This window comes from Panthera tigris, chromosome E2 (assembly GCF_018350195.1).
Source record: "Panthera tigris isolate Pti1 chromosome E2, P.tigris_Pti1_mat1.1, whole genome shotgun sequence".
NCBI classification, from domain to species: domain Eukaryota; kingdom Metazoa; phylum Chordata; class Mammalia; order Carnivora; family Felidae; genus Panthera; species Panthera tigris.
In genome coordinates, this window is record NC_056674.1 from 42,888,710 (window position 1) to 42,916,117 (window position 27,408).

The 27,408-nt window shown below is 51.5% G+C and overlaps 2 protein-coding genes across 5 annotated transcripts in view; both read left to right on the top strand.

The window, feature by feature from the left end:
* CTCF (CCCTC-binding factor) overlaps window positions 1-11,303 on the top strand; it is a 47,667-nt gene extending 36,364 nt beyond the window's left edge. For 2 of the 3 annotated variants that reach the window (XM_042970321.1, XM_042970322.1), the window contains 5 exons: window positions 2,522-2,682; window positions 3,216-3,398; window positions 3,946-4,081; window positions 8,432-8,593; window positions 9,775-11,303. In XM_042970321.1, coding sequence (XP_042826255.1) covers window positions 2,522-2,682; window positions 3,216-3,398; window positions 3,946-4,081; window positions 8,432-8,593; window positions 9,775-9,959 — 827 coding nt within the window. In that variant the 3' untranslated portion in view covers window positions 9,960-11,303. The remainder of the gene's footprint in view (window positions 1-2,521; window positions 2,683-3,215; window positions 3,399-3,945; window positions 4,082-8,431; window positions 8,594-9,774) is intronic. The other variant, XM_042970324.1, reaches the window with a different exon arrangement.
* Window positions 11,304-15,567: 4,264 nt separating this feature from the next.
* CARMIL2 (capping protein regulator and myosin 1 linker 2) lies at window positions 15,568-27,408 on the top strand. 2 transcript variants are annotated; one of them, XM_042968779.1, is made up of 39 exons: window positions 15,568-15,710; window positions 15,947-16,041; window positions 16,135-16,185; window positions 16,415-16,477; window positions 16,580-16,704; window positions 16,839-16,930; window positions 17,130-17,200; window positions 17,316-17,389; window positions 17,523-17,598; window positions 17,678-17,766; window positions 17,895-17,989; window positions 18,067-18,153; window positions 18,225-18,337; window positions 18,453-18,530; window positions 18,661-18,737; window positions 18,831-18,935; window positions 19,126-19,195; window positions 19,337-19,418; window positions 19,511-19,607; window positions 19,703-19,760; window positions 19,869-20,041; window positions 20,229-20,391; window positions 20,472-20,573; window positions 21,824-21,952; window positions 22,043-22,156; window positions 22,307-22,467; window positions 22,553-22,640; window positions 22,825-22,995; window positions 23,075-23,141; window positions 23,613-23,842; window positions 24,706-24,806; window positions 24,889-25,249; window positions 25,331-25,453; window positions 25,992-26,028; window positions 26,190-26,261; window positions 26,351-26,572; window positions 26,695-26,775; window positions 27,130-27,207; window positions 27,296-27,408. In XM_042968779.1, the coding sequence occupies exons 1-39, from the start codon at window positions 15,671-15,673 to the stop codon at window positions 27,406-27,408; spliced, it is 4,224 nt and encodes a 1,407-aa protein (XP_042824713.1). In that variant the 5' UTR covers window positions 15,568-15,670. The 2 variants fall into 2 exon arrangements, with proteins under 2 accessions (XP_042824713.1, XP_042824714.1); XM_042968780.1 differs by lacking the exon at window positions 26,695-26,775 and having other exon boundaries at window positions 22,840-22,995.

Consider the following 27,408-nt stretch of genomic DNA (forward strand, 5'->3'; position numbering starts at 1 on the left):
CTTACCCTCATCTTCACACTTTCTTTCCTGTCTTTCCCCTCAACTCTAAAGACGCTTACATTTCTCCTGTCTTAAAAAAAAAAAAAAAAGAAAAAGTATTGGGGGCGCCTGGGTGGCTCATTCGGTTGGGTATCCAACTCTTGGTTTCGACTCAGGTCATGATCTCACGGTTTATGAGTTCAAGCCCTGTGTTGGGCTCTGCACTGACTGGAGCCTGCTTGGGATTCTCGCTCTCTCCCTCTCTCAAAATAAGTAAATTAAAAGAACTTTTTTTTGAAGATTAAAAGAAAAGAAAAAGTCTTAGGGTGCCTGGGTGGTTCAGTTGGTTTAAGTTACTGACTCTTGATTTTGGCTCAAATCATGATCTCAGTGGTCATGGGATTGAGCCCCACGTTTTGAAGCCCGCTTGGGATTCTCTCTCCCTCTCTCCTTTGCCCCCTCCCCTGCTCACATCCTCTCTCACTCAAAATAAATAAATAAACATTGAAAAAGGAAAAGAACAGGTTTTCCTCCTCTAGGTTTGACTTTTTTTTATAGTCTCTAGTTTTTCCTGTTAGAACATAATTTGGGGGTGGGGCACCTGGGTGGTTCAGTTGGTTGAGCGACCGACTTCGGCTCAGGTCATGATCTCACAGTTTGTGAGTTCGAGCCCCGAGTCGGGCTCTGTGCTGATAGCTCAGAGCCTGGAGCCTGCTTCTGATTCTGTGTCTCCCTCTCTCTCTGCCCCTCCCCCACTCATGCTCTGTCTCTCTCTGTCTCAGAAATAAATAAACATTAAAAAAATAATTTAAAAAAAGCATAATTTGGGGGTGACTGGGTCGCTCAGTCGGTTAAGTGATCGACTTTGGCTCAGGTCATGATCTCACTGGTTTGTGGGTTCAAGCCCCACATCAGGCTCTGTGCTGACAGCTCACAGCCTGGAGCCTGTTTCAGATTCTGTGTTTCCCTCTCTCTCTGACCCTCCCCCACTCACGCTCTGTCTCTCTGTCTCAAAAATAAACATTTAAAAAAATTTTTTAAACAAAATTTGGAAATTTTTGTACACAGAAACTTCCTTTTTTTTATTTAGTTTTTGTGATAAGAACACTTAAATAAGACCTACCTTCTTAGAAAATTTTTTTTCCTTCTTAGAAAATGTTTAATATGTAATAACAGTATTATATGGTGGGAATTCAGGGCACCTGGCTGGCTCAGTCAGTAGAGTATGCAACTTGATCTCAGGGTTGTTAAGTTCGAGCCCCACGTTAGGTATAGAGATTACTTAAAAATACAGTCTTTAAAAAAATTTAACTATGGGAATTACGCTGTACAGTAGATCTCTAGGAGTCATCTTTGGTTCATTTATTTTATTTTTTTATGTTATTTGGGTGTTTAGGTTTGACTCTTGTCTCTTTCTCTGCCAGCCCTCATAAAGAATTCTGTCCCTCACAGTATTCCCTTCCTCAGCTCCTAATTTCCGTCCCATCTGACTTATACCCTATTGTGTAAAGTGACTCTTCCTAAGATCAGTAAGAACACCGCATTGCTGAATGCAGGGAGCATTCTACTTCCCATGTCTCTTGATCTCTTAAGAGTGTTCTTCATAGTGGATTGTGCCATCCTCCTTAAAACACTTTCTTCCTTGGCTTCCGTGGCACTATAGCTTGTTATCTGTCTTCTCTATTCCTTCTCAGCCTTCCGTTGTTTTAACCTCTTTTCCTCCCACTAGCATTACCTTTTAGATTTTTTTTTAAGTTTATTTATTTATTTTGAGAGAGAGAACCAACAGAGGAGAGGCAGAGAGAGGGAGACAGAAGATCCAAACTAGGCTCTGTGCTGACAGCAGAGAGCCCAACGTGGGGCTTGAACCCACAAACCATGAGATTATGACCTGAGCCAAAGTCAGATGCTCAACCAACTGAGCCACCCAGGCACCCCTTACCTATTAGATTTTTTTTTTTTTTTTACCTAATAGATTTCTTAAAGCAAGACCCTAACTCTTCTTTTTCATTCTTTTTGCCTTAGTGATTTCATCAGCTCCCATGGTGTAACTCAAATCCTAACAACTCCAGTTCATACTCTGAATCTTTCCTTTGAGCTAGGCTTATCTAGCCCTTGCCATACCTATCCCTACTTGGATATCATTGGCATCTCAAATTTGACATATCTAGAACTGAAGGTCTGAAAGTCCCCTCAACCCCCTTTCCCCAAAACAAACAAAGGGCTTCAGCCCTTTTCCACTGTTCCTTGTCTCAGCAAATGGTTATACCACCTACTTGATTTTCGAATCCAGGAACCTGGAGATCGTCTCTGACACCTACCTTCTTCCTTGCTCTGTATTTGGTCACTAAACCCTGTTGATTTCACTTCCTGAGTCTCATCAGTTCTCCCTGCTCCTTCCAGGCCACCATCTTCTCTCACCTGTCTCTCTCCTCCTTTTAATTCATTTTCAGTACAGCAGCCAGAGTAATTATTTTAAGAAGGAGAAAAAATGTTGTTTGTGGTTTCACAAGTTAGACTGGGCTTTGTGTTTTGTTTTCAGGTGTCCACTTGCGAAAGCAGCATTCCTATATTGAGCAAGGCAAGAAATGTCGATACTGCGATGCTGTGTTTCATGAGCGCTATGCCCTCATACAGCATCAGAAGTCACACAAGAACGAGAAGCGCTTTAAGTGTGATCAGTGTGATTACGCTTGCAGACAGGTAGAGACTTTCATAGTTAGAAAGCAGTTGATTCCCTGTCAGTGTCAGGTTTTATCCGAGGGTTTTTATATTCCTTGTATGATGGCTGTTTTTAAGGATGATATTTTCAGACTGATGTATGAGGAATGTCACCAAAGGTTTCACTCATCAATTTTATCATCTCAGTCCCCAGCTGATGTTTTATTCTGTCATAGCTTACCTCCCCCTCAGGCCAAATACTGGCTGCTTTCTCAGAACTGAGGGAATTAAGTCCAGGACTTGAGAAAAGAGAAGAATCTGTTCCTGGGGCCTATTGGTTGGGGGAGATCAAGACAAGCAGCCCAGGAGTGGGGAGCATATCTATACTAGAATTGATGGAAGCAGTTTTATACCCCAGTAAAGACAACTTTATCCTCTGGACAGGTAGTTTTGAGCCTAGATCCTTCAGAGAGAAAGGCCTGTCAACCACATGCATGTAGGTTGTGGCTAGTATAGCAGCCCTGTGACAGGCTCTGAGGCCTCCCTCCCCTCCCCCCCCCCCCACCTTCTTTCAGGAGAGGCACATGATCATGCACAAGCGCACCCACACCGGGGAGAAGCCTTATGCCTGCAGCCACTGCGACAAGACCTTCCGCCAGAAGCAGCTCCTTGACATGCACTTCAAACGTTATCATGACCCCAACTTTGTCCCTGCAGCCTTTGTCTGTTCTAAGTGTGGGAAAACATTTACACGCCGGGTAAGAGTCAGAACTTTATTTCCCTTGTTGTGGTTCTTAATACCATGTTCTTGATTTTCCACTGAGGTTATAAGCACAGAGATGCCTTATCATTTGGAAAGGGCCACTCATCCCCACCTCCAGGTTCTCTGTGCATGTGTGAACCCTTCTGCTGAAGGGGAACTCAGTATCTGTGAATAGATCTGTCCTGGATCTTCCCTTAGAGCCATTCTGTACAGGACAGGGAGCTGGTCTGATCTCCCATGTTCCTCTTGTCTGCAGGCTGCTGAGCCCCTGTTCAGAGGATGCAGCCTCCTCTTCTGACGGACTTTTCTTTGTCTCCCTCTCGCTCCCTTCCTTTCCCCCCTCTCTCTCCCCCCTCCAGAGGGAGGCCATTTCCCCTGAATGAGGAGAATATGTTTAGAATGTGCTTAGTAACACATACTAGAACATTTGGACTTAATATGGTTACCCCAAATTTTTATTTATTAAGCTAAAATAAGAGAACATCTAATTCTGATATCAACTTTTTTAGTAATATGAATGAAGGTTTTATTTCTTTTGTTAGAATACCATGGCAAGACATGCTGATAATTGTGCTGGTCCAGATGGCGTAGAAGGGGAAAATGGAGGGGAAACAAAGAAGAGTAAACGTGGAAGAAAAAGAAAGATGCGTTCTAAAAAAGAAGACTCCTCTGACAGTGGTGAGTACCTTGTTTCTTGATTTAGTTACACATAGAGATTTTGGTGCCCAGCTGCCAGTACATTTATGTAGGATGTGCTGGGATATAGAGATAGGCCAATCACTCTTACTTTCTGTAACCTCTAGTCTTCCTAATGTGTGTATGGTTTTTTGTGGGGGTTTTTTTTGTTTTGTTTGTTTTTGTTTTTTGGGGTTTTTTTTTGTTTGTTTGTTTTTGAGGGAAAGAGAGCTGGGGAGGGGCAGAGAGAGGAGAGAGAAAATCCCAAACAGACTCCACACTGTCAGCGCAGAGCCTGATGCGGGGCTTGATCCCATGAAACTTGAGATCATGACCTGAGTTGAAACCGAGAGCGGACGCTTAACCAACTGAGCCACCTAGGCGCCGCCCTAATGTGTATATTTTTACAGCAGCAGTTAGTATGTTTCTGGGGCCATTTTTTTTTCTCCTGGTATTCCACTGCTTGATAATGTCTTATATGTTACATGTTCAGTTAAAGCCAAAGCAAAATTAATATCTTGACTCAGTTTACTCAGATTAGTAATATTCTAAGGCCAGCAGAGTTTCTTTTCTATGTTCATAACTTTTACATTTAGGAAGCTGGTCTAGATTTGAGCAATGAATCTAATGGACGTGAAGAAGGTTGCTTAAGCATCTTGACCAACTTCTGGTTTGACTGCCTGTGTCAGCCTAGCCTTGAGATGTGTTGATCAGATCCATGAAGGTCAGCCTTTCTCTTCCTACCTTAATCTCTGAATTTTAAAATGTAACACTTTGCCTATTTTCCTACCGTTGATGCTTTCTGGGGTGTTTTTGCCTTTCTAGTCATGAAATCCAGGTGCTCTGGTATGGTTTTGAGGTGCTAGAGTCATGAAGAGGGAGGGAGAACAAGAGTGTCGGTAACATAGGAGTCACATTTGATTGTACACACTTTTTCATGGTGGTAGGCTTTTTCAATGTGGATACTTGGACTACTGGCCAAGTAGTTGAGAAAGCACATTTGTGACTAAAGATTTAAGTTTTTTATGGTAAAAGATGTATGTAAATGGGTTTTGTTTTGGGGAATACACTACCCCAGAAGCACCATCGGACTGGAAAGATTATAGATGGCGCCTTAATGTGTTTCTAAGGCTCTTCATTTTGTCTTTTGCATGCTTGTTAGAAGTAATGGGGAGCGGGGGCAGCTGGGTGGCTCAGTTAATCATCTGACTTTTGGTTTTGGCTCAGGTTGTGATCTCACAGTTTGTGGGTTTAAACCCCACATCAGGCTCCACACCGACAGTGCAGAGCCTGCTTGCTTGGGATTCTCTCTCTGCCCCTTCCCCACTCAATGTGCACGCGCATGCGTGCGCTCTCAAAATAAACAAACTTGGGGGGGAGAAGCTTCAGTAGTAATGGGGAGGGATTGAAATTTTTGAAGGTTGAACATGTTTGAGAACTTCAGTGACTTTATTGATTTTATCTAAAACTTATGAAAGTACTGATTATATTTAGAGCTGTAACAAGGTCCTTTTTAGTTTTTGTGTATTTTGTATATTTTAATAAAGCCTTTACTTTTCTATTTAGAACTTTTCTGAGAGATTATTCATCCAGTAAGCATAAGAGTAATTTATTTTTTGCTGTCTTTTCTAGAAATCTATTTTAAGCATTATCTTCATCACTGGGTTTTAAGTAAACATGCCTCCTTTAAAACGTCGGTTTGCTTTAATCTTTATAAAAGCATACCACCCTCAGGGCGCCTGGGTGGCTCAGGCGGTTAAGCGTCCGACTTCAGCTCAGGTCACCATCTCGCGCTCCGTGAGTTCGAGCCCCGCGTCGGGCTCTGGGCTGATGGCTCAGAGCCTGGAGCCTGCTTCCAATTCTGTGTGTCTCTCTCTCTCTGACCCTCCCCCGTTCATGTTCTGTCTCTCTCTGTCTCAAAAATAAATAAACTTAAAAAAAAAATTAAAAAAAAAAAAAAAAGCATACCACCCTTGGGGCACCTGGGTGGCTCAGTCAGTTGAGTGTCCAACTCTTGATTTCGGCTCAGGTCATGCTATAACAGTTTGTGAGTTTGAGCTCCGCATCGGGCTCTACGCTGACAGTGTGGGGATTCTCTCTCTCCCTCTCTCACTTCCCCTCCTCTGCTCACACACTCTCTCTCTCTCTCTAAAATAAATAAATAAACATCGGGGCGCCTGGATGGCTCAGTTGGTTAGGCGTCGGACTTCGGCTTAGGTCACAATCTCACCGTTCCCGAGTTCCAGCCCCACATCGGGCTCTGTGTTGACAGCTCTGAGCCTGGAACCTGCTTCAGATTCTGTCTCCCTCTCTCTCTCTCTGCCCCTCCCCTACTCCCCCACAGTCTCTCTCTCTCTCAAAAATAAAATAAACATTAAAAAAAATTACAAATAAATAAACATGAAAAAACAAAAACCCCACACCACTCTTTACTGAGAATCTTTGTGGGACCCCTTTGTTTGGCTAAGAAATGAATGAATGGACTGTTGGGAGAAGCCAGGGGAAGTCACAGGCTCCAAATGCCACCAGAGATCCATGGGTAACCTTGAGCTCAAGGATGTCTGTAAGTGCTTCTAGTTGCAGAGCCTCCTTCTGCCACAGACGTTGGCCCTTAGTCTTCTTGGTGATGTGCACCATCAGCCTCACTCCCTAATTATGTTTCACCAGAGCATCTTTCAGCTAAAGATTTTACTGATGGTTCCCAGTAGATTTCTGCCATTCCTCCTTTGGCTTCTGCACTGCTGGCTTGTAGAGCACAGTTTGGGTCTGGGCCTTGTACCCAGTGTCTTTGTATCCCGCCCCCCCAGAAAGTCAGGGCCTTCCATCCCTTTGCTGACCAAGGCCACAGTCATATTTGTTCTCTCCCAGAAGTTCTGCCTGCAGAGATTAACCAGCAGAGTCTACTGCTATTTTCAAGGCTTTTTGCCAAAATCTCTCCAAGCCAATAAGCCTTTGACCCTATTAACCTTCTTTGTGTGTCTTTCTCCCCCAATTCTGAGTGAATTTGTTTGGTTTTCTAGGCATTATGCCAACTTAGGCAATAGGGGGCTTGAATAAGTTCAACAGGGAAGCATCTTGTTCTTGACACACTGCCACATACCAATGTATTCCCCACATTTTCACTTAGGATTTGACAAATAAGGCATTTTGTCCTGAAGATAAAGCATTTAGTCTTTGATTTCTAAATTTAAATGTCTGGACCCAGGGGAAGATTGTATAACCTGTGCTTCTGAGAGGAAGGCAGGGAAGGCGCTTTGTGTGCTGTGGTGAGTGGGGAGGGGCAGCAGGACAGCCCCAGACAGAGGCCAGAGGTGAATTCTGCCTGCTGCAGTTCAGCCGTGCCTTACAAATCACTTGGCTTCTCACTTTTTCTATAAAATGAGGGTAACACCTCTTATTAAATGAAGTAATGAAGCCTGAATGGAATAATGGAGAATTTAAAAACTGTGATCTGTGGTGTAAATAAGAGCTATGTCTGTGCTAGAGAGTAGAAGTTATAGAGCATGGTTACATGTGTTGTTAGTTCAGTCCTTTTGATCCTCAAATCACCAGTAAGTGTAGAGATCATACAAGGAAACTGGGATTCACTGTGGTAATTGTCCCTAGTAAGGGACACCTTACATACACCTAGTAAGATATGTGGGATTCAAAGCCATATCATCAGGCTCCTTGTCAGTATTCTTTCTATAATAGTCCTGTCTCCTTTTATGTGATCATGGAATCAGAGAGAAAATTAGTTAAGAATGACCCACTGAATCTGACATAGCTGGGAATTAAGTCCAAAAACTTGGCTTTAAAAAAAAAACACATCAATAATAGTCCTAAAAGAACTCTTCGCTGCTTATCCTAATAATAGGACGTCACAGTGCAATAGGAAGTTATGTCTTGCTCTCTGACACACACACACACCTTCCTCTCAGAGATAAGCAGGAGCACATCTTCAAGGGTCTGTCTCAGGCTAAGTGTCCTGCTTTGTCCTCATATAATAGAGGGAACGTATGTTTTCAGCTTAAACACTTTTTTTTTGTCTATCTAGCATATGATGGAGTTGCCTGTTAAGAATTTGAAACTCAATATTCTGATGTCTACAGCTAAAAGAAAAAAGTAATATCCAGTCCATATAAAGTATGAATAGTAGTCTTCAAGCTGATTTGCTTATTAATTGGACCACAATACCAGTTTACTCTGTCAGTGTTGATAGCAAAAATCCTAGCAAAAGCATTTTTAAATGGATTTCTATTAAAATAAATACGTAACTAGACATAACAGAATATGTGATATGTGTGTGTCATATTTTTCTTCCACCATACTTCTTCTTGCCCCACCACCTGTTATTCCTGATTTCGTGAGAAGAAAATGCTGAGCCAGATCTGGATGACAATGAGGATGAGGAGGAGCCTGCTGTGGAAATTGAACCCGAGCCAGAGCCTCAGCCTGTGACCCCAGCCCCACCACCTGCCAAGAAGCGGAGAGGACGCCCCCCTGGCAGAACCAACCAGCCCAAACAGACCCAGCGTAAGTTACTTGTCTCAGTTCAGTAGGCTGGCATCCTCTCCCAGCATGTGGAGGAGCCAGATGGGTCCTTGTTTTGGGGAAAGATAGGAACTAAGCCATGAGAATAAGTTAAGGTCACACCCTGAACAAACTCTCAGGAAGCAGTTGTTTAGTTTTTACTGGGTAACACCTGAGGAAGATGCTAGAGGCCTCTTCTGCTTCAGTGAGAAGTCCAGAGTAGAAGGGTACTCGTGCTGTACAAGATAGGTACTGCTAATGTGGTAGGGGTTACAAGACCATCACAGTTAGAGTCAGCTGGCAAAATTGATGTGGCAATGAATATAAAAGAGCTAAATTTTAAAGGATGGAGGGATAAAGCAATTTCTGTGCTGAGATTGTTCCTCCTAAGAATTCCAGGCCTTTGGATTCAAGTGCTCGCCTTCTGATTTAAGAGAGGACACAGAGGAGGTATTTAGCCTGTACCCCACATCACAAGTGGCAGTGGGCAGCAGTCCTGTATTGGACACTGCCCCCGTGACAGCAGGCTCTGGGGGACTCAGGTCTCTATTATACTCATTGCCTGGATACCTGAAAGCTGGTGGGGTTTTTTTCCTTAACAAATGCAAGATTTAATCTGTTTTTTTTAACGTACTTCCTGAACCCCATGTATAGATGTCTGTCACAGGAGAGTGTGAGGTTGGTTAACTATAGGTCCTGGGAACCGCTTTGCCTACACATACTTGAATGAAAAAACTGGTGGAGGGCCCTGGGTGTGGGAGACCTTCAGAATCAGGAATGGCATGTTCTCGCTAGAGGCGGGTCGCCTCTAACACAGTCCTGCATCACACACAGTGTGAGGTATTCTTCGTCATGTGCTGTCTGCATCTTTTGTCTATCTTGCATTGGTGTAAAGCTCAACTTTATGATATAAAGGAAAACTAAGGCTTATAATATGTAATTTGGGAGGCATATAAAGATGAATGTCTGCCTTTTGTTCACTGATGGTTTCTAGAGTATTGGGGATTTTTGAATGGCCACATTTTAGGTCATTGAGCCTTTTTTTTTTTAATTGGCTTTCTCTGTGTTCTTACTGAGGCTTTCCTACATTGCTGACATCCATTTAGTGTCAAGTCTGAAAGGACCCTTGCAATCCTCAGGGGCTTTAATGGAGCATTTGTTTTGTTCATGCTCTTTCTTGCCAGCAACAGCCATCATCCAGGTGGAAGACCAGAATACAGGTGCAATTGAGAACATTATAGTTGAAGTAAAAAAAGAGCCAGACGCCGAGCCCGTGGAAGGGGAGGAGGAGGAGGCCCAGCCAGCCGCCACAGACGCCCCCAACGGAGACCTCACGCCTGAGATGATCCTCAGCATGATGGACCGGTGATGGCAGGGCGTTGCTCATCGCCAGGACTGCTCTGGGCTGTGTTTAAACGGCCTGCATCTTAATTTTTCTCCCTCTTTCTTCTTTTGGCTTTGGGAAAAGCATCATTTTACACCATTTTACCAAACATACTGAGAACTAAAACTTCAAGGATGATGTTAGAAAAATGTGATTTAACTAGAACTTGCTGTTTGATGTTAGCAAATCATGGAATGTTCTGAGTCCCTGAGGGTTTACTGTGAAGTGCTGAGGACAGTGTTGATGCCTGACTGGTTTTCTTAGACGGAAACAGAGACATTGAACCCTCTCTCTTGGCTATGGTGAACCACTCCAGAATGGCCACCAGGTTTCCCAGAGTTCTAGGTCTTCTTCCCAGGAGAGTTTTTAATTGTAAATGCAGACTTGGGAAGGACTTACACTTTTAAACTGGTTTTTGCTTCTGCTTCTCCCTGACTCCCTTTGCTCGGAGCCAGCTGCACACCAGTAGTACGGCATGCTGCGATCGGTTTCTGTCCTGAAGGCTTTGCCTCTTTCTTGGCAGAGTTTCTGGTATGGTCAAGCTTGTAAATAACTTTTTTTACATTTTAATCTTTTCCATTAATTAAGAGGTTGAAAAGAAGTGCAGTGTAAGAAAACCCAGCATTTTAATTACTTGCAAATTAAGTCACCACAGACTCTGTAGTGTGTAAATGTTGACGAGGAATTGGATCACAATCATGTAGCAGAACGGCACCCAGACTACTGCCGCTAGTGATGGACACCCACGTGGAAGATCGGATTTCCAGCCCATGGAGCCAGCATTTGAACCTTGTACAATTAACTTTCAGTTATGATTTCCCATCCACATTTTCTTTGCTCTGTTCGTAGCTGAATTTTGTGTTTTATAACTCCTCTGTTCAAGCAGAAGGATGATTATGAGTGGGTCACAGCAGCCCTTAAAAGCTGGGCCAGAAAATTTCACTAGGTCAGTAATTTAAACTTTGGATCTGCAAAAAAAAAAAAAAAAAAAAAAAAAAAAAAAAAAGGTAATAATAATAATGTGAAACAAAACCAACTAAAAAGTGATTCTTGCACATGAACTGTCACATGTTTAAAATGTGTTTTTTAGAGAGCCTCAGTCTTGCTGATTTCAAACACTTTTTTCTTCTGTGTATTGCTTTTAAAAGCCATCAGTTAGCTATCAAACTCTAGGTTGATGCATTTTGTACTTAGCTGTACTGTGTGATATTTTTCATTATTTTAGGACACCAACATGAGACCTGTAATAAAATATGTAATGGGGTTGAAAGCTGGGGAGGAGGACCTACTGCTGTACAGCTAATAAATCATAACGGATTAACAAGTGCTCCAGATACTCCGTTGTGTGTGATCTCTGCCTGATGGGGGCCCCACAGGGCCCACACTCCTGGCCTCAGGCAGTGCAGGCCTGGTCACCTTTCAGAGGCAAGTTCTGTACCACAGGATGGCCACTTCCTCCCTAGCACTTAGGAGATGATCTTGGTAAATGGTTGGATCGAGTGCATCCTGTCACAGGTTTTAACTCCCCAAAGGTGTGTGTGAGTAGCGAGGTGTGGATGGACTGCTATCAGCCCCCATGGTCCACCTTAGGAGTGGGTTCCTACGGCAGGGGTAACCACAGATGTTAGAGAAGGGGCTCATGGGAAGTTCTGCACTCTGGATCTCCGCTCACTGAGGGCTGGGCTCACTTGAGCCCAAGTGCAGGACAACAGAAGCTGGACCCAGTTTGCTCTAGAGAGGCTAATTTGGGAGGGGGAGACACATGTAGTCTAGTCACCAGGCTGCAGGAAGAGAGACTCAGATGGCGTAGCTTGTTAAGCACTGCAGGAGACAGGGTGGAAAGGGAGTTGGAATAGGAAGTTGATGCATTAGTGAAACATCTTGATGCTGCTGGCCGTTTCTGGGCAGATAGCTTTGGCAAACCCATTTTAGGTAAAATCTTCAGCCACTAATTATAGGGCTTTTAAACCAGAATCCCAAATTAGCGGTTTTCAGTGAGAAGTAACAAAAGTTGAGATGTGTGTGGCCTTTGGCTGCTCATGCTGTCTACATAGACCCGTCTCCCAGGAAAACAGGTAGCTGAGGCCTCAAACTCTGAGCCTTGCAGTCAGTTCCTTGGGTCGAAAGTTGTCAGAATATTGAGTCTCTGTCATGCATGGGCCAACCCTCGTGGGGGCCAGAGTACCCCCTTCCAGAATTGTTCCAGTGGCCATAGAGTTTTGTAAACTTTCTTGGTGTTTATGACAAAATCTCTGCAGAACAGTGAGGCCTTTATCTGTATTTTCAGCATAGCTTTTTCTCATTGTGTACATTCAAATTGAAAGTGTAAAGTATGTTTGGGATGGGGAGGGGGCAAGAAAAGTCACATTCTGATGGAAGAGACGCTGAAAAGTGATTCCTCATTGCATAGCCCATGATGTATCCTGTGTGAGTCCATTATATACATACAGCCTTATACTTAAAATATAAATCGGGACACCTGGGTGGCTCAGTTGGTTAAACTTCCAACTTTGGCTCAGGTCGTGACCTCACAGTTTATGAGTTTTGAGCCCCTCGTCAGGCTCTGAGCTGACATCAGAGCCTCTGCTTCAGATTCTCTGTCTCCCTCTCTGCCCTGCCCTGCTTGCTCTCTCTCAAAAATAAACATTTAAAAATAAATATAGGGGCGCCTGAGTGGCTCAGTCGTTAAGCGTCCAACTTTGGCCCAGGTCACGATCTCATAGTTCATGAGTTCGAGCCCCACGTCAGGCTCTGTGCTGACAGCTTGGAATCTGGAACCTGCTTCGGATTCTGTGTCTCCCTCTCTGCCCCTCCCCAGCTCATGCTCACATACTTGTCTGTCAAAAATAAATTTAAAAAAAATTAAATATATTTTTATTATATTTATATATAAACAAAGTACAGAAGCCAATTCTCATGGTTAGTCCTCACCAGAGAACTTTTGATGCGGAAGTTCTCTGACCTGTCTGCTGTTCCCCACTATTAAGCCAATAGCAAGTACTGGAGTAAAATATTCTCTTTCCACACCTGGGTTGGTACCACCCTCCCCTGCTGCCCAGCAAGGTGCCCAGCAAGCACCTGAGTCCTCTTGCCTTTGGTCAGGACCTAGCTGGTTTTTTTGTTTTTTTAACCATTTGTTTTTGGGAGAGTGCAAACAAGGGAGGAGCAGAATGAGGGGAACAGAGACTCTGAAGCGGGCTCTGCGCTGACAGGCTGAGAGCAGTGAGCCCGATGTGGGGCTCAAACTCATGAAACCACGAGATCATCACCTGAGCCGAAGTTGGAAGCTCAACCCGCTGAACCACACAGGCGCCCCAGGATCTAGTCTTTTAAAACCATCTGAAGGGAGACTTGTGGCAAACCTGGGAGGTGCAGCCTGGCCTGGCCTCATCCTGTGCTGCTGGAGCAGGCGGGGCTTATGCTTCCTTGTGAGCTTCAGCATTTCCTGAGCGCCCACGGAGTGTCACACCATCTAGAACACAGACAAGCTGAAGGGCCTGTCCCCTTCTCAGTCACTCAACATGTTAGGAGCTGAGTCCCATGTGTTCACTTGGTTTCTGATAGCAGTGTGGTAGTTTTGTCACTGCCGCCCTGATCTCCATGCTGATTCTGGTTTCAGCAGCCTGTACCCACCCCAACAGCACTCATCAGACAGGGGTAGATGCCACCAATGTGTTGCTGGCCTCGAGAGTCCCTTTTGGCAGACATTCCCTCTTGTATTTCTTATCCTAGTCCATTCTAAACAGAGAAGTCCCACTGAGGTGGGTTTTCTATTACGGAGTCCTGGGGTTGCCATGGCAGACTTGGCAGATGTGAGTATTCACTGAGTGCCAGGCACTGTTGTGAGCACTTAAAAAGCATTTAATCCTTATAGCAACACTGAGGCAAGTTAATAGCTCCAGCTTATGAAACAGGAAAGGAAGTCCGAAAAGGTTAAGTAACTTAGTGTGGAACAGCTGGAAAGAGTTGGGAGTCAGGACTTAAATTCAGGCAGTCGGCCTTTAGAAGCAGCATTCTTATACCACTTGGTCACGCTTCAAGTGCAAGAGACCTACTGAGTTCTCACCCTAAAAGCAACTTGTGGGTTCTATGTGGTCTTAGAAGGAATCCTAGATCTTAAACCAAACTCTTCTTTCAAACTGGGAGACGGCAGAGTAGGACTATCTCTTGCCTCTGTTTGCAGAAACTCTCAGCAACTTCTCCCGCTGTATCCTCCCATCAACCCTAGTCAGCCCTGTGCTTTCACACCATTGGCCTTTTGCTTGAGGGTAGGCTTTGCCCAAGCTGCTACTGTTCAGTTTCTACTGCCACTTTGTGTCAATCTTTGGTAGAGATGAGATTTTGTTAGGTGAGGGGGTGGAGGTGGGGGTGGGGTGGCGGGATGATCAGGTGACTGGAGGATGTTTCCACTTATCTCCAAGCCCTGAAGTGGGGAGGGATAGCTAAATGGGAATGAGACCAAGGCACCCTGCTCAGCATCCCTCATCTACTTTCAAGATTATTTCTTTCACCTCTGCCTGGCTGAGCTGTGGGCAGGGCAGAGGGCTGTTCCTAATAAGTGGAGTTTAATTGGATTGTAATGGAAGAAAAAAACAGTAATTCTTTTCCTGTGAACCCTCCAGAATCTAGGTCCCTGGTCTTTTATCTGGCAGCATGCTCTGGTTAGCAGGACCTCACCCCATGACCTACTGACCCCTCCCAGCCCTGGAGACACTAACTTTTCTTTCCTTCAGTGGTTCCCCCCTCCCTAAACTCTAGCAGAGGTAAGGGCGCGCAGGAGGGAGAAGACACAGACACAGGAGAGGACTCCCATGTACCTAGCCTTCGCTCACCCCTGCCTGAAACACTTGGGGTTCAGGCCTTGGCCCAAGACTGCCCCATGAAGGTACTCCCCACCTTTCAGCCCAAATCTGGTGAAAGCTGGGGACTCTGTGCTCTAGAAAAGGGTATCTGAGCCCATCTGGCATTTTTTCGGCCTTTCAAAAGTTAGTGGATCTCGGGGGCACCTGGCTGGCTCAGTTGGTAAAGCAGGTGACCCTTGATCTCGGGGTTGTGAGTTCTATCCCCCCCATGCAGATTGCTAAAGAAAAAAAAAAAAAAGTTGGTGGCTATCCCACGGGGTCACATACTCCAGGTTAGGAGCAACAGATTAGGCCCTTCAGGCTAGGACCCGGGTGTTGGGAGAGCTACTGGGAGAGATTCGTTGCTCCTTGCTGAATAGGCACTCCTCCCGGCCCGCCCCTTGTCCACCTCCCCAGCTAGGTTTTGGAGGGGACCAACGCGGGTGGGCCGCAGGGATCCCCGAGCGGGCAGCGCCCCCTGGTGCTCGCGACAGGCACTGCGGTGCGGGGTGGAAGTAGGGGGCTAGGAATGGCAAGAGGCGCGCGCCACACGCACGACCCTCCCGGCCACACCACTCCTACCCTGTGTCTGTCTTGCCAGAGTAGCTCCTGCGCGACTGGGCGGGCGGACAGCTGGGACTCTGCCCCCCTCCTACATCTCCTGTCCCGCGGAGGCCGGGGCGGGGAGGAGCCGGGCTGGGGGCGGCCTGGCAGGAAGCAGCGCGTACCTTCCGCTGCAGGAGGAGCAGGTGGCTACAGTGCGGGCCAGGGCCCCCAGGCTTCCTGTGTGTGCGCCCGCCCGCTACTGTTTCTTGTCGGAGCTCGTTGGGCCATCCGGCGGCCCGGCCCGGCCCCATGGCCCAGACCCCCGACGGCATATCCTGTGAGCTGCGAGGTAAGCGCTGGCCCTTCCCGCGTACTTGGCTCCAAAGCCAGAAGCCCATCCAGCGTCCCGGAGCACCTGCAAACAGTTCTCTCTGCTTCTCGGAAGTGTTTGGTGCCCCCACATCCACTCCACTCCTTCCTTACTGGCCCATAGATGAGCCCAGGCCAGAAGCCTGGTGCAGACCATGGGCCTGAGTTGACCTTCCCAGGAGGACCAAAGTCACCCAGCAGGCTGCCATTCCACAGGCGAGATCACCAGATTCCTGTGGCCCAAGGAGGCTGAGCTGCTGCTGAAAACCTGGCTACCAGAACGGGAGGGTGCTGAGCGAGGTCATGTCTTGGTATGGCAGGGGGCAGAGCTCGGGAGGGCCACTGGGGCCCAGGAGAATAGAGTCCTTGTCCTGCCCAGGGGGTGAGACACTCTCTTCCCCCAGGCACTGCTACGATGGAGAGCCTACCTGCTCCACACCTGCCTTCCCCTGAGGGTGAGTGCCAGGGGCTAACCACCACCCCTCACCCCTTGCCCTCCAGCAGCTTTTTTGATGAGGGCTGCCTCCGCTGAGTTGTCTGTGCTCTGTGGGCTCTGCCCTGCCAATAGCACTGGGCTCCCCACAGCAAGCAGGGCTGGCTCTGAACTCTGGACTGCACGGAGGACTGGGGTCCCAGAAGGGCAGGGCTAAGGCCTTGGTTCCAGCTGATTCAGGCACTCCATAGGTGGACTGCACATTCAGCTACCTGGAGGTCCAGGCCATGGCACTGCAGGAGACACCCCCTCAGGTGAGACACCTGGTACCCCACCACAGCCTGCAGCCTGGTCTTTGCCTCCTTTTCCACCTGCCCCCACACATGGAGCCCAACCCAGCAGCCCTCCCTCCCCAGGTCACTTTTGAGCTAGAGTCTCTGCCTGAGCTGGTCCTGGAGTTTGCTGGTGTAGCTGCCCTGGAACAGCTGGCCCAGCACATTGCTGCAGCCATCAAGAAGGTCTTCCCTCGCTCGAACCTTGGGTGAGGCCAGACAACTACAAGGGACCAGCAGGAAAGGAGGGCAGCAGGGGGTGCTCTGAATGACGCAAGTGGGTTGCCTCCCATCCTAGGGGCTACAAGTCCCCTGCCCCCTTTTCCCTTATCCCCCTCCCCAGGAAGCTATTCCGGAAGCCCACATCCTCCTCCATGCTGGCTCGGCTAGAGAGAAGCAGCCCCTCCGAAGACACCTTGCCCAGCAGCCCCTGTGGTAAGGACCAAGAAAAGGGCACACAGAACTTTCAGCATCCCCCCATCCTGCAGTCCCAGACCCCTGCATTGGGCGTCCCCCAAACTGAACAGTCACTCGAGGCACAGCCACCACCCAACTCGAGTCTGATCTTCCTCCATCTCTGACCTTTTGTCTCTCTCTTCTTCCTCATCCATTACACCCCTGGCACCTCCCCCAGGTGGCTTCTTGGAGACGTATGAGGCTCTGTGTGACTACAATGGCTTCCCTTTCCGAGAGGAGATTCAGTGGGTGAGAGTAGGGCCCTCCTTGTGGAGCTCTGGAGACATCTGACCCCCCACATGCATTGGGTCCCCTCTACCCTTTATGGCCCAAAGCCAGTTGGAGACACCTTCTTCCCATCCAGGATGTGGACACCATCTACCATCGTCAGGGCTGCCGCCACTTCAGCCTAGGCGACTTCAGCCATCTGGGCAGTCGGTGTGTGGCCTTCCAGGACTGGGAAGGGAAGGAGATCCCATGACCCACATTCCTGGGCCTCAGCCTCTCCATGGAGGGGGGTGGTGGGCCTAGGAGGACCCTGAGCCCTGCCCCTTCCCCTTCTCTCACCCAGCGACCTGGCGTTGAGTGTGGCTGCCCTGTCCTACAACCTGTGGTTCCAGTGCCTCTCCTGTGTGGACATGAAGCTGGTGAGAGTGTAGGGGCAGGGAGGAGCCAAGGGTGTGGTGGCCAGGGTGCAGCTCATTGAGCCTCCACTCTGGTTCTCAGAGCCTTGAGGTCTCGGAACAGATTCTGCACATGATGAGTCAATCGTCCCACCTGGAGGAGCTAGTGCTAGAGAACTGTGGCCTGAGGGGGTAAGGGGGAAAGGGTAGGGCTTGGAGACAGGAGTCTGGGGGCTTGGGTTTGGGCTTGGGAGGCTAGTGGCCTGGGGAAGAGATGGGAATCCAGGGTCAGAGTCTCACACCTGGGGTCTCGTCCCCAGAGACTTTGTCCGGCGACTGGCCCAGGCACTGGCAGGGCACTCGAGCTCTGCCCTCCGGGAGCTTAGCCTAGCGGGGAACCTGCTGGATGATCGAGGTACGGATGAACCTAGGGACTCCCAGGAGGCTGGTGCTAGAGGAGGTGAGAGCCACACAGCTGCCCCCATTCCCCAGGCATGGCTGCTCTCAGCAGACACCTAGAGTATCGTCCTGGAGCCCTGAGGAAACTCAGCCTGGCGCAGACAGGGTTGACAGCTCGAGGTAGGTGGGGTGGTCAGAGCGGGGAGAGGAGGTGAATCCGCCTGATTGCTGAGCCACTCTCTCCACCACAGGAATGAGGTCTCTGGGCCGGGCACTGGCTTCCAATGTGGCCTTTGACTCTGCCCTGACCCACTTGGATCTTTCCGGGAACCCTGGGGCGCTGGGGTCCTCGGAGGACAGTGGGGTGAGTGGCTGTCTTTAGGGCCAATGATTGGGGGCGCTGCAGACAGTGGGATGTCAGGAAGCTCTTGGTGAGGTGATCCCTGACTCCCTCCCTCCCACGCCCATCCTCCCACCAGGGCCTCTATAGTTTCCTGAGCCGTCCTAACGTTCTGATGTTCCTGAATCTCGCGGGCACCGACACCGCCCTGGACACTGTGAGAGGGTGGTCAGTGGGGGGATGATCGGTAGGGCCGGTGGCCGGGCCCGAGACCTGAGGGTAGACCCGTGGTGGGGAGGAGGGGGGCTCAATCTATCGCCGGTGTAGCCTACACACTCTTCCCGCAGCTCTTCGCAGCGCTGGCCGGCGGCTGCTGCACTAGCCTCAGCCACCTGGACGCCTCGAGGAACGTCTTCTCCCGCACGTAAGGGGGGCGGGTCCGGGCGGGGTAGGGGGAGACGGCGGGGAGCCGCCTCCTTGCGCCCGGAAGCCCACTCCTCCCGCTCGCCCACCCCAGGAAGTCCCGGGCTGCGCCCGACGCGCTCCAACTCTTCCTCAGCAGTGCGGAGACGCTTCGGCACCTGGGCCTGGCGGGCTGTAAGCTGCCGCCCGACGCGCTCAGGTCAGTGTCGCTGCCTACGGTTACGCCCCGGCGTGTGCGGCCACCACCCAGGCCGGGGCCCCAGAGCTTCACCCCGCTCCTATCGCCCCCTCGACCTTCCGGTATCCTGCCCCTTCCTTCTTGCTATTCGTTCGCGCCCTGGGGCCCCCCTTTCCCAGCTCCCGCCACCCCCTGTGACATCCTCTCCCAGGGCCCTTTTGGAAGGCCTTGCGCTAAACACGCACACGGGCGACCTGCACCTGGACCTCAGCTCTTGTGAGGTGAGCGCCCGGCCCGAGACGTGATCAGGCAGTGGGCGCACGCGGAGTGGGGCCGCGAGGCGGTGAGCGCCGGCCATTGGGCGCCTGAGCCTCTGCACCTGTGGCCTGTCGGTCTGAGCTTGTTTCACCTTCCACCTTCAGCTGCGTTCAGCGGGCGCTCAGGTGATACAGGACTTAGTGTGCGACGCCGGCGCAGTGAGCTCCCTGGATCTGGCGGATAATGGTGAGGCTGCCCGGAAACCCACCCTCCCACTGCCCAACCAGTTCCCACCTCATCCCCAGCCTCGCCGTATGCGTGATCCGAGCCACCCCTAGGCTTCGGCTCAGACATGGTGACTCTGGTGCTGGCCATCGGGAGGAGTCGGTCCCTGCGACATGTGGCACTTGGAAGGAACTTCAACGTCCGGTGCAAGTGAGTCCCCATCCCACTCCCGGGCCTCCCAGACAGCACCCCACCACCCCACCACCCCACCCAGGTCCTTCCAAACCGCGGCCCCTGCCCCACAGGGAGACCCTGGACGACGTCCTGCACCGGATTGTCCAGCTCATGCAGGATGATGACTGTGTGAGTTCTTGGGACAATGTGGGATCCTCAGGCAATGGACCCCTGTGACTCCTGCTCCCTCAGACTCTGTAACTTGCCCTCCTTGCTGACCGCTTTTCCTAACTGCAGCCCCTACAGTCTCTGTCGGTGGCTGAGTCGCGGCTGAAGCTGGCCTCCAGCGTCCTGCTCCGGGCCCTGGGCACGAATCCTAACCTGACGGCGCTGGATATCAGCGGCAACGCCATGGGGGATACCGGCGCCAAGATGCTGGCCAAGGCACTTCGGGTCAACACTAGGCTCCGGTGGGCGGGGTCGGAGGGGGGAGGAGTGCGTGGTGCGGGGAGGGGGGGGGGGCTTACTGGGCTAAGGGGCGGGGCTGAATGTGGAGGAACAAATGCTGCGGCCTGTGTGCGAGGCGAATGGACGAGGCCAGCGGGTTGGGTGGAGCTTGTGGAGCTCCGCCCTTGACTGAAGCCCGGCCTGGCCCAGGTCTGTCGTCTGGGACCGGAACCACACGTCTGCTCTGGGCCTGCTGGACGTAGCGCAGGCCCTGGAGCAGAACCGCAGCCTAAAGGCCATGCCTCTGCCACTGAACGACGTGGCCCAGGCACATCGCAGCCGCCCGGAAATGACCACACGTGCAGTGCATCAGGTGTGGGTCCCTGTCCTCCCTTGCCCTGCTCTGCTTGGTAGCCCCGCTTCCTACCACTTCTCAATATCCCTTGTCCCCAGATCCAAGCCTGTCTTTTGAGGAATAACCGTGCGGACCATGCCTCTTCTGACCGCACTTGCTGTCCGCAGCCACCGGGTCTGGTCTCCGACCCTTCAGAGCAGGTTAGTGTCCCCTCCCATAACCTTGAGTAGGCACAGGAGGTAGGGGATGGGATGAGCTTTGGCCCTCGAGATCCTCTGAGTTTGAGGGTCTGACTTTCTTGGGGCTAGGGTGCCTGAATTATGCTGTCCCAGACAAGTCCCTCTTCTTGGTAGCTCCCCCAAATAACACCCCTGGATGCCTTTTAAAAGCATTTAAATAGGGTCTCCTGTTCAAGATGGGAGCTATTTTGAAATCCTCCCTTAATCCTACCGGCCCCCTACCCCCCACCCCAGGTGATTATAGCCTCATGTATGGACTTCCTGCTCACAGGGCTCTTCTGCCCTCTCCACCCACCTCTGCTGGGGCCAAACTCAGCGACACTTTTTCTGGTTTCATCTCCCTCTGCTACCTTACCTTTGTGAGATCCCTCCACCCATCTGTTCTCAAATCCCAGGCTTTAGAGCTCAGGCATCTCAACCCAGACATCCTTCAGGGGCTTCACATTCTACAGATTTTCAAGTGATCTCATCACCTTGCAAACTCTTCTCTCTATCCTGGAACCCAATCTCAATGGTGCCCACACTCACCAAGTGTTGTGGACAGAGGTTTGGACCAGGTCTCTCCAGGCCACATTAGAGCCCCCACAGACCTCCTTAGTCCTCCCTCTGCTAACTCTCACACACACTGATCCTTACCCCCACCCTAACTATCTCTTGCTCCACCTGGTCTTTCATCTATGGCTCCTCACAACCATTTCTTTTTTTGAATGTTTATTTTTGAGAGAGAGAACAGGGGAGGTGCAGAGAGAGAGAGAGAGAGAGAGAGAATCCCAAGAGAAAGAATCTGACGGTGCAGAGCCTGACTAGGGTTGTGATCCCACGAACCATGAGATCATGACCTGAACCAAAATCAAGAGTTGGCTGCTTAACCGACTGAGCCACACAGGCACCCCACCTCACTCCCATTTCTGCCCACCACTAAGTCTGTCTTCTATGTGGATGATAAGCAGATCAAGCTTCTAAAATACAGACATGACTAACAGCTCCTTTTTTTCCTATTCAGGACAATTAGGGAGTATATATAAAGTCTCTAAAATGAACCAAAGGAGACACTGCTTGCCCTCCTTGAACAGATAGGTTTCCTAAGTGACTGGCCTGATGGGATTGGCTTCAGGACCTTACCACCCTGTTGGAGACACTGGGAAGGAGGCAGAGTCTGGGGGGCTGGGAGGGGACTAAGATCGGACTGATTCTTGATGCATCCCCCCCAGGAAGTGAACGAACTGTGTCAGTCAGTGCAGGAGCATGTAGAGCTACTGGGCTGTGGGGCTGGACCCCAGGGTGAAGCTGCTGTGCACCAGGCTGAGGATGCCATCCAAAATGCCAACTTCTCTCTCAGTGTGAGTACTCCCCTCCCCACCACTGCAAAAAGACCCTCCCCCACTTAATCAGGTGTCAACTTGCAACTCCTTCTCCTCCTTGGCCTCCAGATTCTCCCAATTCTGTATGAGGCTGGAAGCTCCCCAAGTCATCAGTGGCAGCTGCGGCAAAAGCTAGAGGGCCTCCTGGGACAGGTGGGCGAGGTCTGCCGTAAAGATATTCAAGTAAGATGGTATCCTAGCCCCAACCCCATCTCCACCTCCATAATAGGCTTGACCCCTATCCCATAGGTTTGACTGTGATATTCCTTGAATCACTGTTATGTGAGGGTTGGAGCTTCAGGCCACACCCTCCATGTTCTGATCTTTACCCAGGATTTCACTCAGGCTACATTGGACACAACAAGGAGCCTCTGCCCACAGATGCTACAGGGACCCAGGTGGAGGGAGCAGCTAGAGGGGGTTCTGGTGGGCTCAAGGGGCCTCCCAGAACTGCTCCCAGAGCACCTGCTGCAAGATGCCTTCACTAGGCTCCGGTAAGCTGGATGGGACTGGGCTAAACTGGACTAGACAGGACTGGGCATAGATAGCACACTAATCTTTGCTCTCTCTTGCTCTCAGGGATATGCGGTTGTCAGTCACGGGGACCTTGGCAGAGAGCATTGTGGCTCAGGCCTTGGAGGGGCTGAATGCAGCCCGTGATCGGCTGGTGAGGGAGAATTGTGCATGCAGGCATGTGCATGCATGCACAGGCACACATACACACACAGTGACCTGGCCACTGCCTTGCAGGGGTTCTTTAATGTCTTCTGGGGTCATATAGCCCAGGGTTATTTCAGGGTTTCCTTAGCACTGATGGGACTATGGCTGAGGCCCTACCTGCCCATCTTTAGGGTGCCTTATTGCAGGTGGAGAGTCTGGCTCAGCAGGCAACAGTGACAGTGCCTCCTGCCATACCAGCACTGGATGGAGGTGAGCCCAGCCCCCTTGGGCCTGGGGAATTGGAAGGTCTTTTCTTCTCTGAGGAGGTGAGGGAAAAGCAGAAGGATGAAGAGGAACAGAAGGTAGGTGGTTCCAGAAATTTGGAAGGCAGGGAGGCAGCTCTCCTGGTTCCCAGGCTGAGTTTCTGCCCTCCCCACCCAGCATGACAGTCCTCCACAGAAATGGCCTGAGTCCAGCCAATGTTTTCACCTGGTCCTCTCCACTCACAGTAAGTCGGTCTGGGGGAAAGGGAGTTAACCAGGTTGAGCTGAAGGTCCTCCATTAGATCTGGGGACCTAGACACATGGTCACATTCATTTAGTCTTGTCCTAGGAACTACCTGACCCTTGACTGAGCCAGGCCAGGTTCCCCATGCAGACTTGCAGGTTGGGGTCTACTGTGGTCAGCATGGAGCAGGACCTGAGCAGACCAGGATCTACTCTCCATTCGTCTCCCCCGCCCCTTTCCCTACCCCCAGGATGCGCATGCTTGGCGGCAGCGCAGAGCCGCGCCGCTCGGGGCCGCGCTCAGCACCACGGACAGCGGCGACGGGGGGAGGGGCGGGCGTGGGGGGGTGGGGGTGGCGTAGTCGGGCCCCTCCCCGTGCCCTGGGCGGGTCCCCCGCCGCCCCAGCGCCGCTGCTGCCGCCACCACCTCCCCAGGCTTGCTCCTCGGTACTCCTCTGGTGCTCTCCCTTTAGGTGCTGCTGAGGAACCGGAGCCCGAGCTGGCGGCTCCGGGGGAAGATGCAGAGCCGCAGGCGGGGCCTTCTGCCCGTGGCTCTCCGAGCCCTGCCACCCCGGGTCCCCAGGCCGGCCCACTGCCTTGCATGGACCTGCCACCCTCTGGGGAACCCTTACGCCATCCGACCCGGGCCCGGCCGCGGCCGCGGCGCCAGTACCACCACCGTCCGCCACCGGGGGGCCCCCAGGTGAGTGCCCTTCCCCCATTCCAGAGCTCGTGGAACTGGGGGGTCACGGGTGCCTCATTCGTTTCTCAGGAGAGAAGCAGCTAGGGAGGTGGGTTGTCGGGACTCAAGAGTACTTGGTCGTGCTGCCGAATCTTGGCTTATTCCTGGCCACCCCTTCCCCAGGCCATTCCCATGCAGGGTCATGAGCGTGTGGATTTAATTTGGGGTACATCTCAGTTTAGAACTGCATCTTAGGTTGGCCCTTTGCATGAACGGATGTGCGAGAGAGGGTGTCCATCTTATCCTCCCTCTCCCAGGGTTACTCAAAGATCCTGGGCCCCCTGGCTGCGGGGACAATCCTGCATCTACTGCACGTCCAGTAGTTGTTTATGTGGGGAGATGTTCTGTGTGGGCTGGGTATTGGTGGGGACAGTGGACACAGGGTAGAAGGCAGGCAGGAGTTGGCTTGAGGCCCCCCAGAGGGTCTGACGCAGCAGCAGGAGCCGCTGAGCTGCCAGCAGGCCGGGTGGGGTGGGGGTGGAGGGTACTGCAGGGAACTGTTTGGAGCAGAGAGGGTAGCAAATGGGAACGTGTGACCCAGGAGCCTGTAGGTTTTAGCCTGCTGGTGACAGGATGGTTCCTGGTGTCGATACTCCATGGGACAAGAACAGGTGTGGGCTGAGTGTGTGTGTCCAGGGCCAGCTTCTGATTAGGGGATATGTGAAACCATCTCTGCCCACCAGTTGGACAGCAGGAATGTTTGTCAGTAGCCCCCTAAGGTCACTGCAGCTCCCAGGTACAGAAGTTGCCCAGGCTAGGCTGCTTATCAAGGGGTGGAGAGAATATATGGTTGTGCTCAGTCCTCACCCTATGGTGTCCCCCAGGTGCTCCCAGCCCTGCCGCAGGAAGGGAATGGACTCAGTGCCCGCGTGGACGAAGGCGTGGAGGAATTCTTCTCCAAAAGGCTGATCCAGCAGGATAGCCTGTGAGTGAGGGGCAGTTGTATGGGGTGGGAGAAGGTGGGATGGTCTGTCTGCTTTGCCACTCACTGCCAGCTGTTCCCACAGCTGGGTTCCTGAAGAGGACTCCGCCAATGAAGGGGGTACCACCCCGGTCCCCCGTACACTGAGAAAGAAGCTGGGTACCCTGTTTGCCTTTAAGAAGCCTCGTTCAACCCGGGGGTCACGGCCTGATCTAGAGACCAGCCCTGGGGCAGCTCCCCGTACTCGAAAGACCACACTTGGAGACCTGTTGCGGCCACCATCCCGCCCCGGTCGTGGGGAGGAGCCTGGTGGAGCTGAGGGGGGCACCAGCAGCCCAGACCCGGCCCATAGGAGCCGGCCTCGTTATACCCGGGAAAGCAAGGCCTATTCAATGATACTACTACCTGCTGAGGAGGAGGAAACAATGGGCACCAGACCTGACAAGGTAGGCCTGGTGACAAGGGGTGAGGGCTCTGCTAGGACTGAGGCAATGGGCTCTCTCCTACTTGGGCTTCTGTGTTCTCAGCGGCGGCCCCTGGAGCGGGGAGACACAGAGCTGGCCCCATCCTTTGAACAGCGGGTACAAGTGATGCTGCAGAGGATTGGTGTGAGCAGAAGCAGCGGGAGTGCTGAAGGCAAGAGGAAGCAAGTAAGTTGGGAGGGACACAAGTGCAAAGTGAGGGGGCAGGCGACATGTGGCTTGTGGCAATCTGTGGGTGACATATGTGACCAGAAGGAGGCTCATGACACACAGACGGCTCTGTCAGTTCCACCCCCTCCCCCTCAGAACAGTCATCAGAGTCCACCTTTCTTCCTTCTTGGCTTCTGCCCTGGTCATTGGACTGGGGTGGTCCTTTTTCTGTAGATCTAACAGAACTCTGACCTTGTCACCTGCATTTGAAACAGCAAGTCTTCCAGGTACTTCCTCTCAAGACACTGCCCTGCCTCCTAATCCTGCCCCAAGGCCTCAGCCCTTGTCACTTCTTTCATCTCATCACCCTGCCACGTGTTCCAGTGTCAGGAACTCCTCCCTGGCTACTTCTAGCCTCTCATCGCCACCTGTGGGTTACATGAGCTTCCTCTTCATCCATCCCTGCATCTCCTGGTGGGCATTTAGTAGTGGTTACAAGAACAAGGCTAGAGTGAAGACAGGACAGGACTGAGCTCGATTTCCCTGTTTCCTACAGAGCAAGGATGGAGAGATCAAGAAGGCTGGCTCGGATGGTAAGTGGGATCCTGTGCTATGGCAGTACATTTTTGGTGAAGGAGCTGTCCTTAGATATAGTCCCCAAGGTACTTGCTGTTCTGGGGGAAGAGGGGAAGAGGCCAGGTTTTTCTTCCCCTCACTCCCAAAGGCTGGTGCCTGAACCCCCAGCCCCTTGCAGGTGACATTATGGACAGTTCCACAGAGGCCCCTCCCATCTCAATCAAGTCCCGCACCCACTCCGTGTCGGCTGGTGAGTAAGGGCCACTGTGTGTGTTGGGGGACATGCAAAGATAGGAGGGGGTCAGACCACTGGTTAGGCTCACACCCTTCTCCCTGTAGACCCCTCATGCAGACCTGGTCCAGGGAGCCAAGGTCCGGAGTCCACCACCTGGAAGACACTAGGACAGCAGCTGAATGCAGAGCTCAGGGGCCGTGGTTGGGGCCAACAGGATGGTCCAGGCCCCCCCTCCCCTTGTCCCAGCCCCAGTCCACGAAGAACCAGCCCCTCCCCTGACAGCCTGGTCCTCCCAGAGGACCCTTGCTTGGGCCCTAGGAACGAAGGTAAGCAGGCACCTAGCCCTCACCCCAATACTGGGCTGGGGACCCTGACGGTGGAGGGGGAAGCAAGGGCTGGAGGGGGGAAAGCTGTTGAGACCATACCCTGATACCCTGGCCTCCCCCAGATGGCCAGCTGAGGCCGAGGCCTCTCTCGGCAGGGCGACGAGCAGTGTCTGTGCATGAGGACCAGCTCCAGACCCCTGCTGGTGAGGGGGAACACCTCCCTGTGTGCTTGAGTGCAGGAGGAGATGGGGAGGGTAGACTCCATGGCTCCCTTTGTGGTTTTGGTCCTTGGAGGGGGCCACCAATAGTGTAAGGGGTTGAGAAGTTAGGGAGCCAGAAGGCCAGGAGCACGGGTCTGACAAGCCCTTCCCACTAGTCCTGGCTCCACCTCCAGGAGAACAGCTTTTGCCAGGGGTGGGAGGATGCAGGGGAAGGAGGTGGCTCTGAAGCCAACAGTGTGTGTTCACACACGCACTGGAGGTGGGAGAGAACGCTTGGGGACAGGCAGCAAGCCCCTAGCAACCTCCTCCCCTGCCAAGTGTTTCTGTGTCTTTCAGAACGGCCCCTGCGGTTGCAGCGCTCCCCTGTTCTCAAGCGGAGGCCAAAGCCTGAGGCACCCTCATCTCCAGGCCTAGGTGAGAGGAAGCTAGGGCCAGTTGGGAGAGTGGCAGGACTGCTCAGTCCAGTCCTGATCCCTCCTCTCCCTTCCTCCTTCCCTTGCAGGATCTGGCCTTGGAGCCCAACCTCTGCCCCCACAGCCCACAGAGCCCTCTAGTCCTGAGCAGAAGCCACCCTCCCCAGCCACAGACCAAAGAGGCGGCGGCCCCAACCCCTGA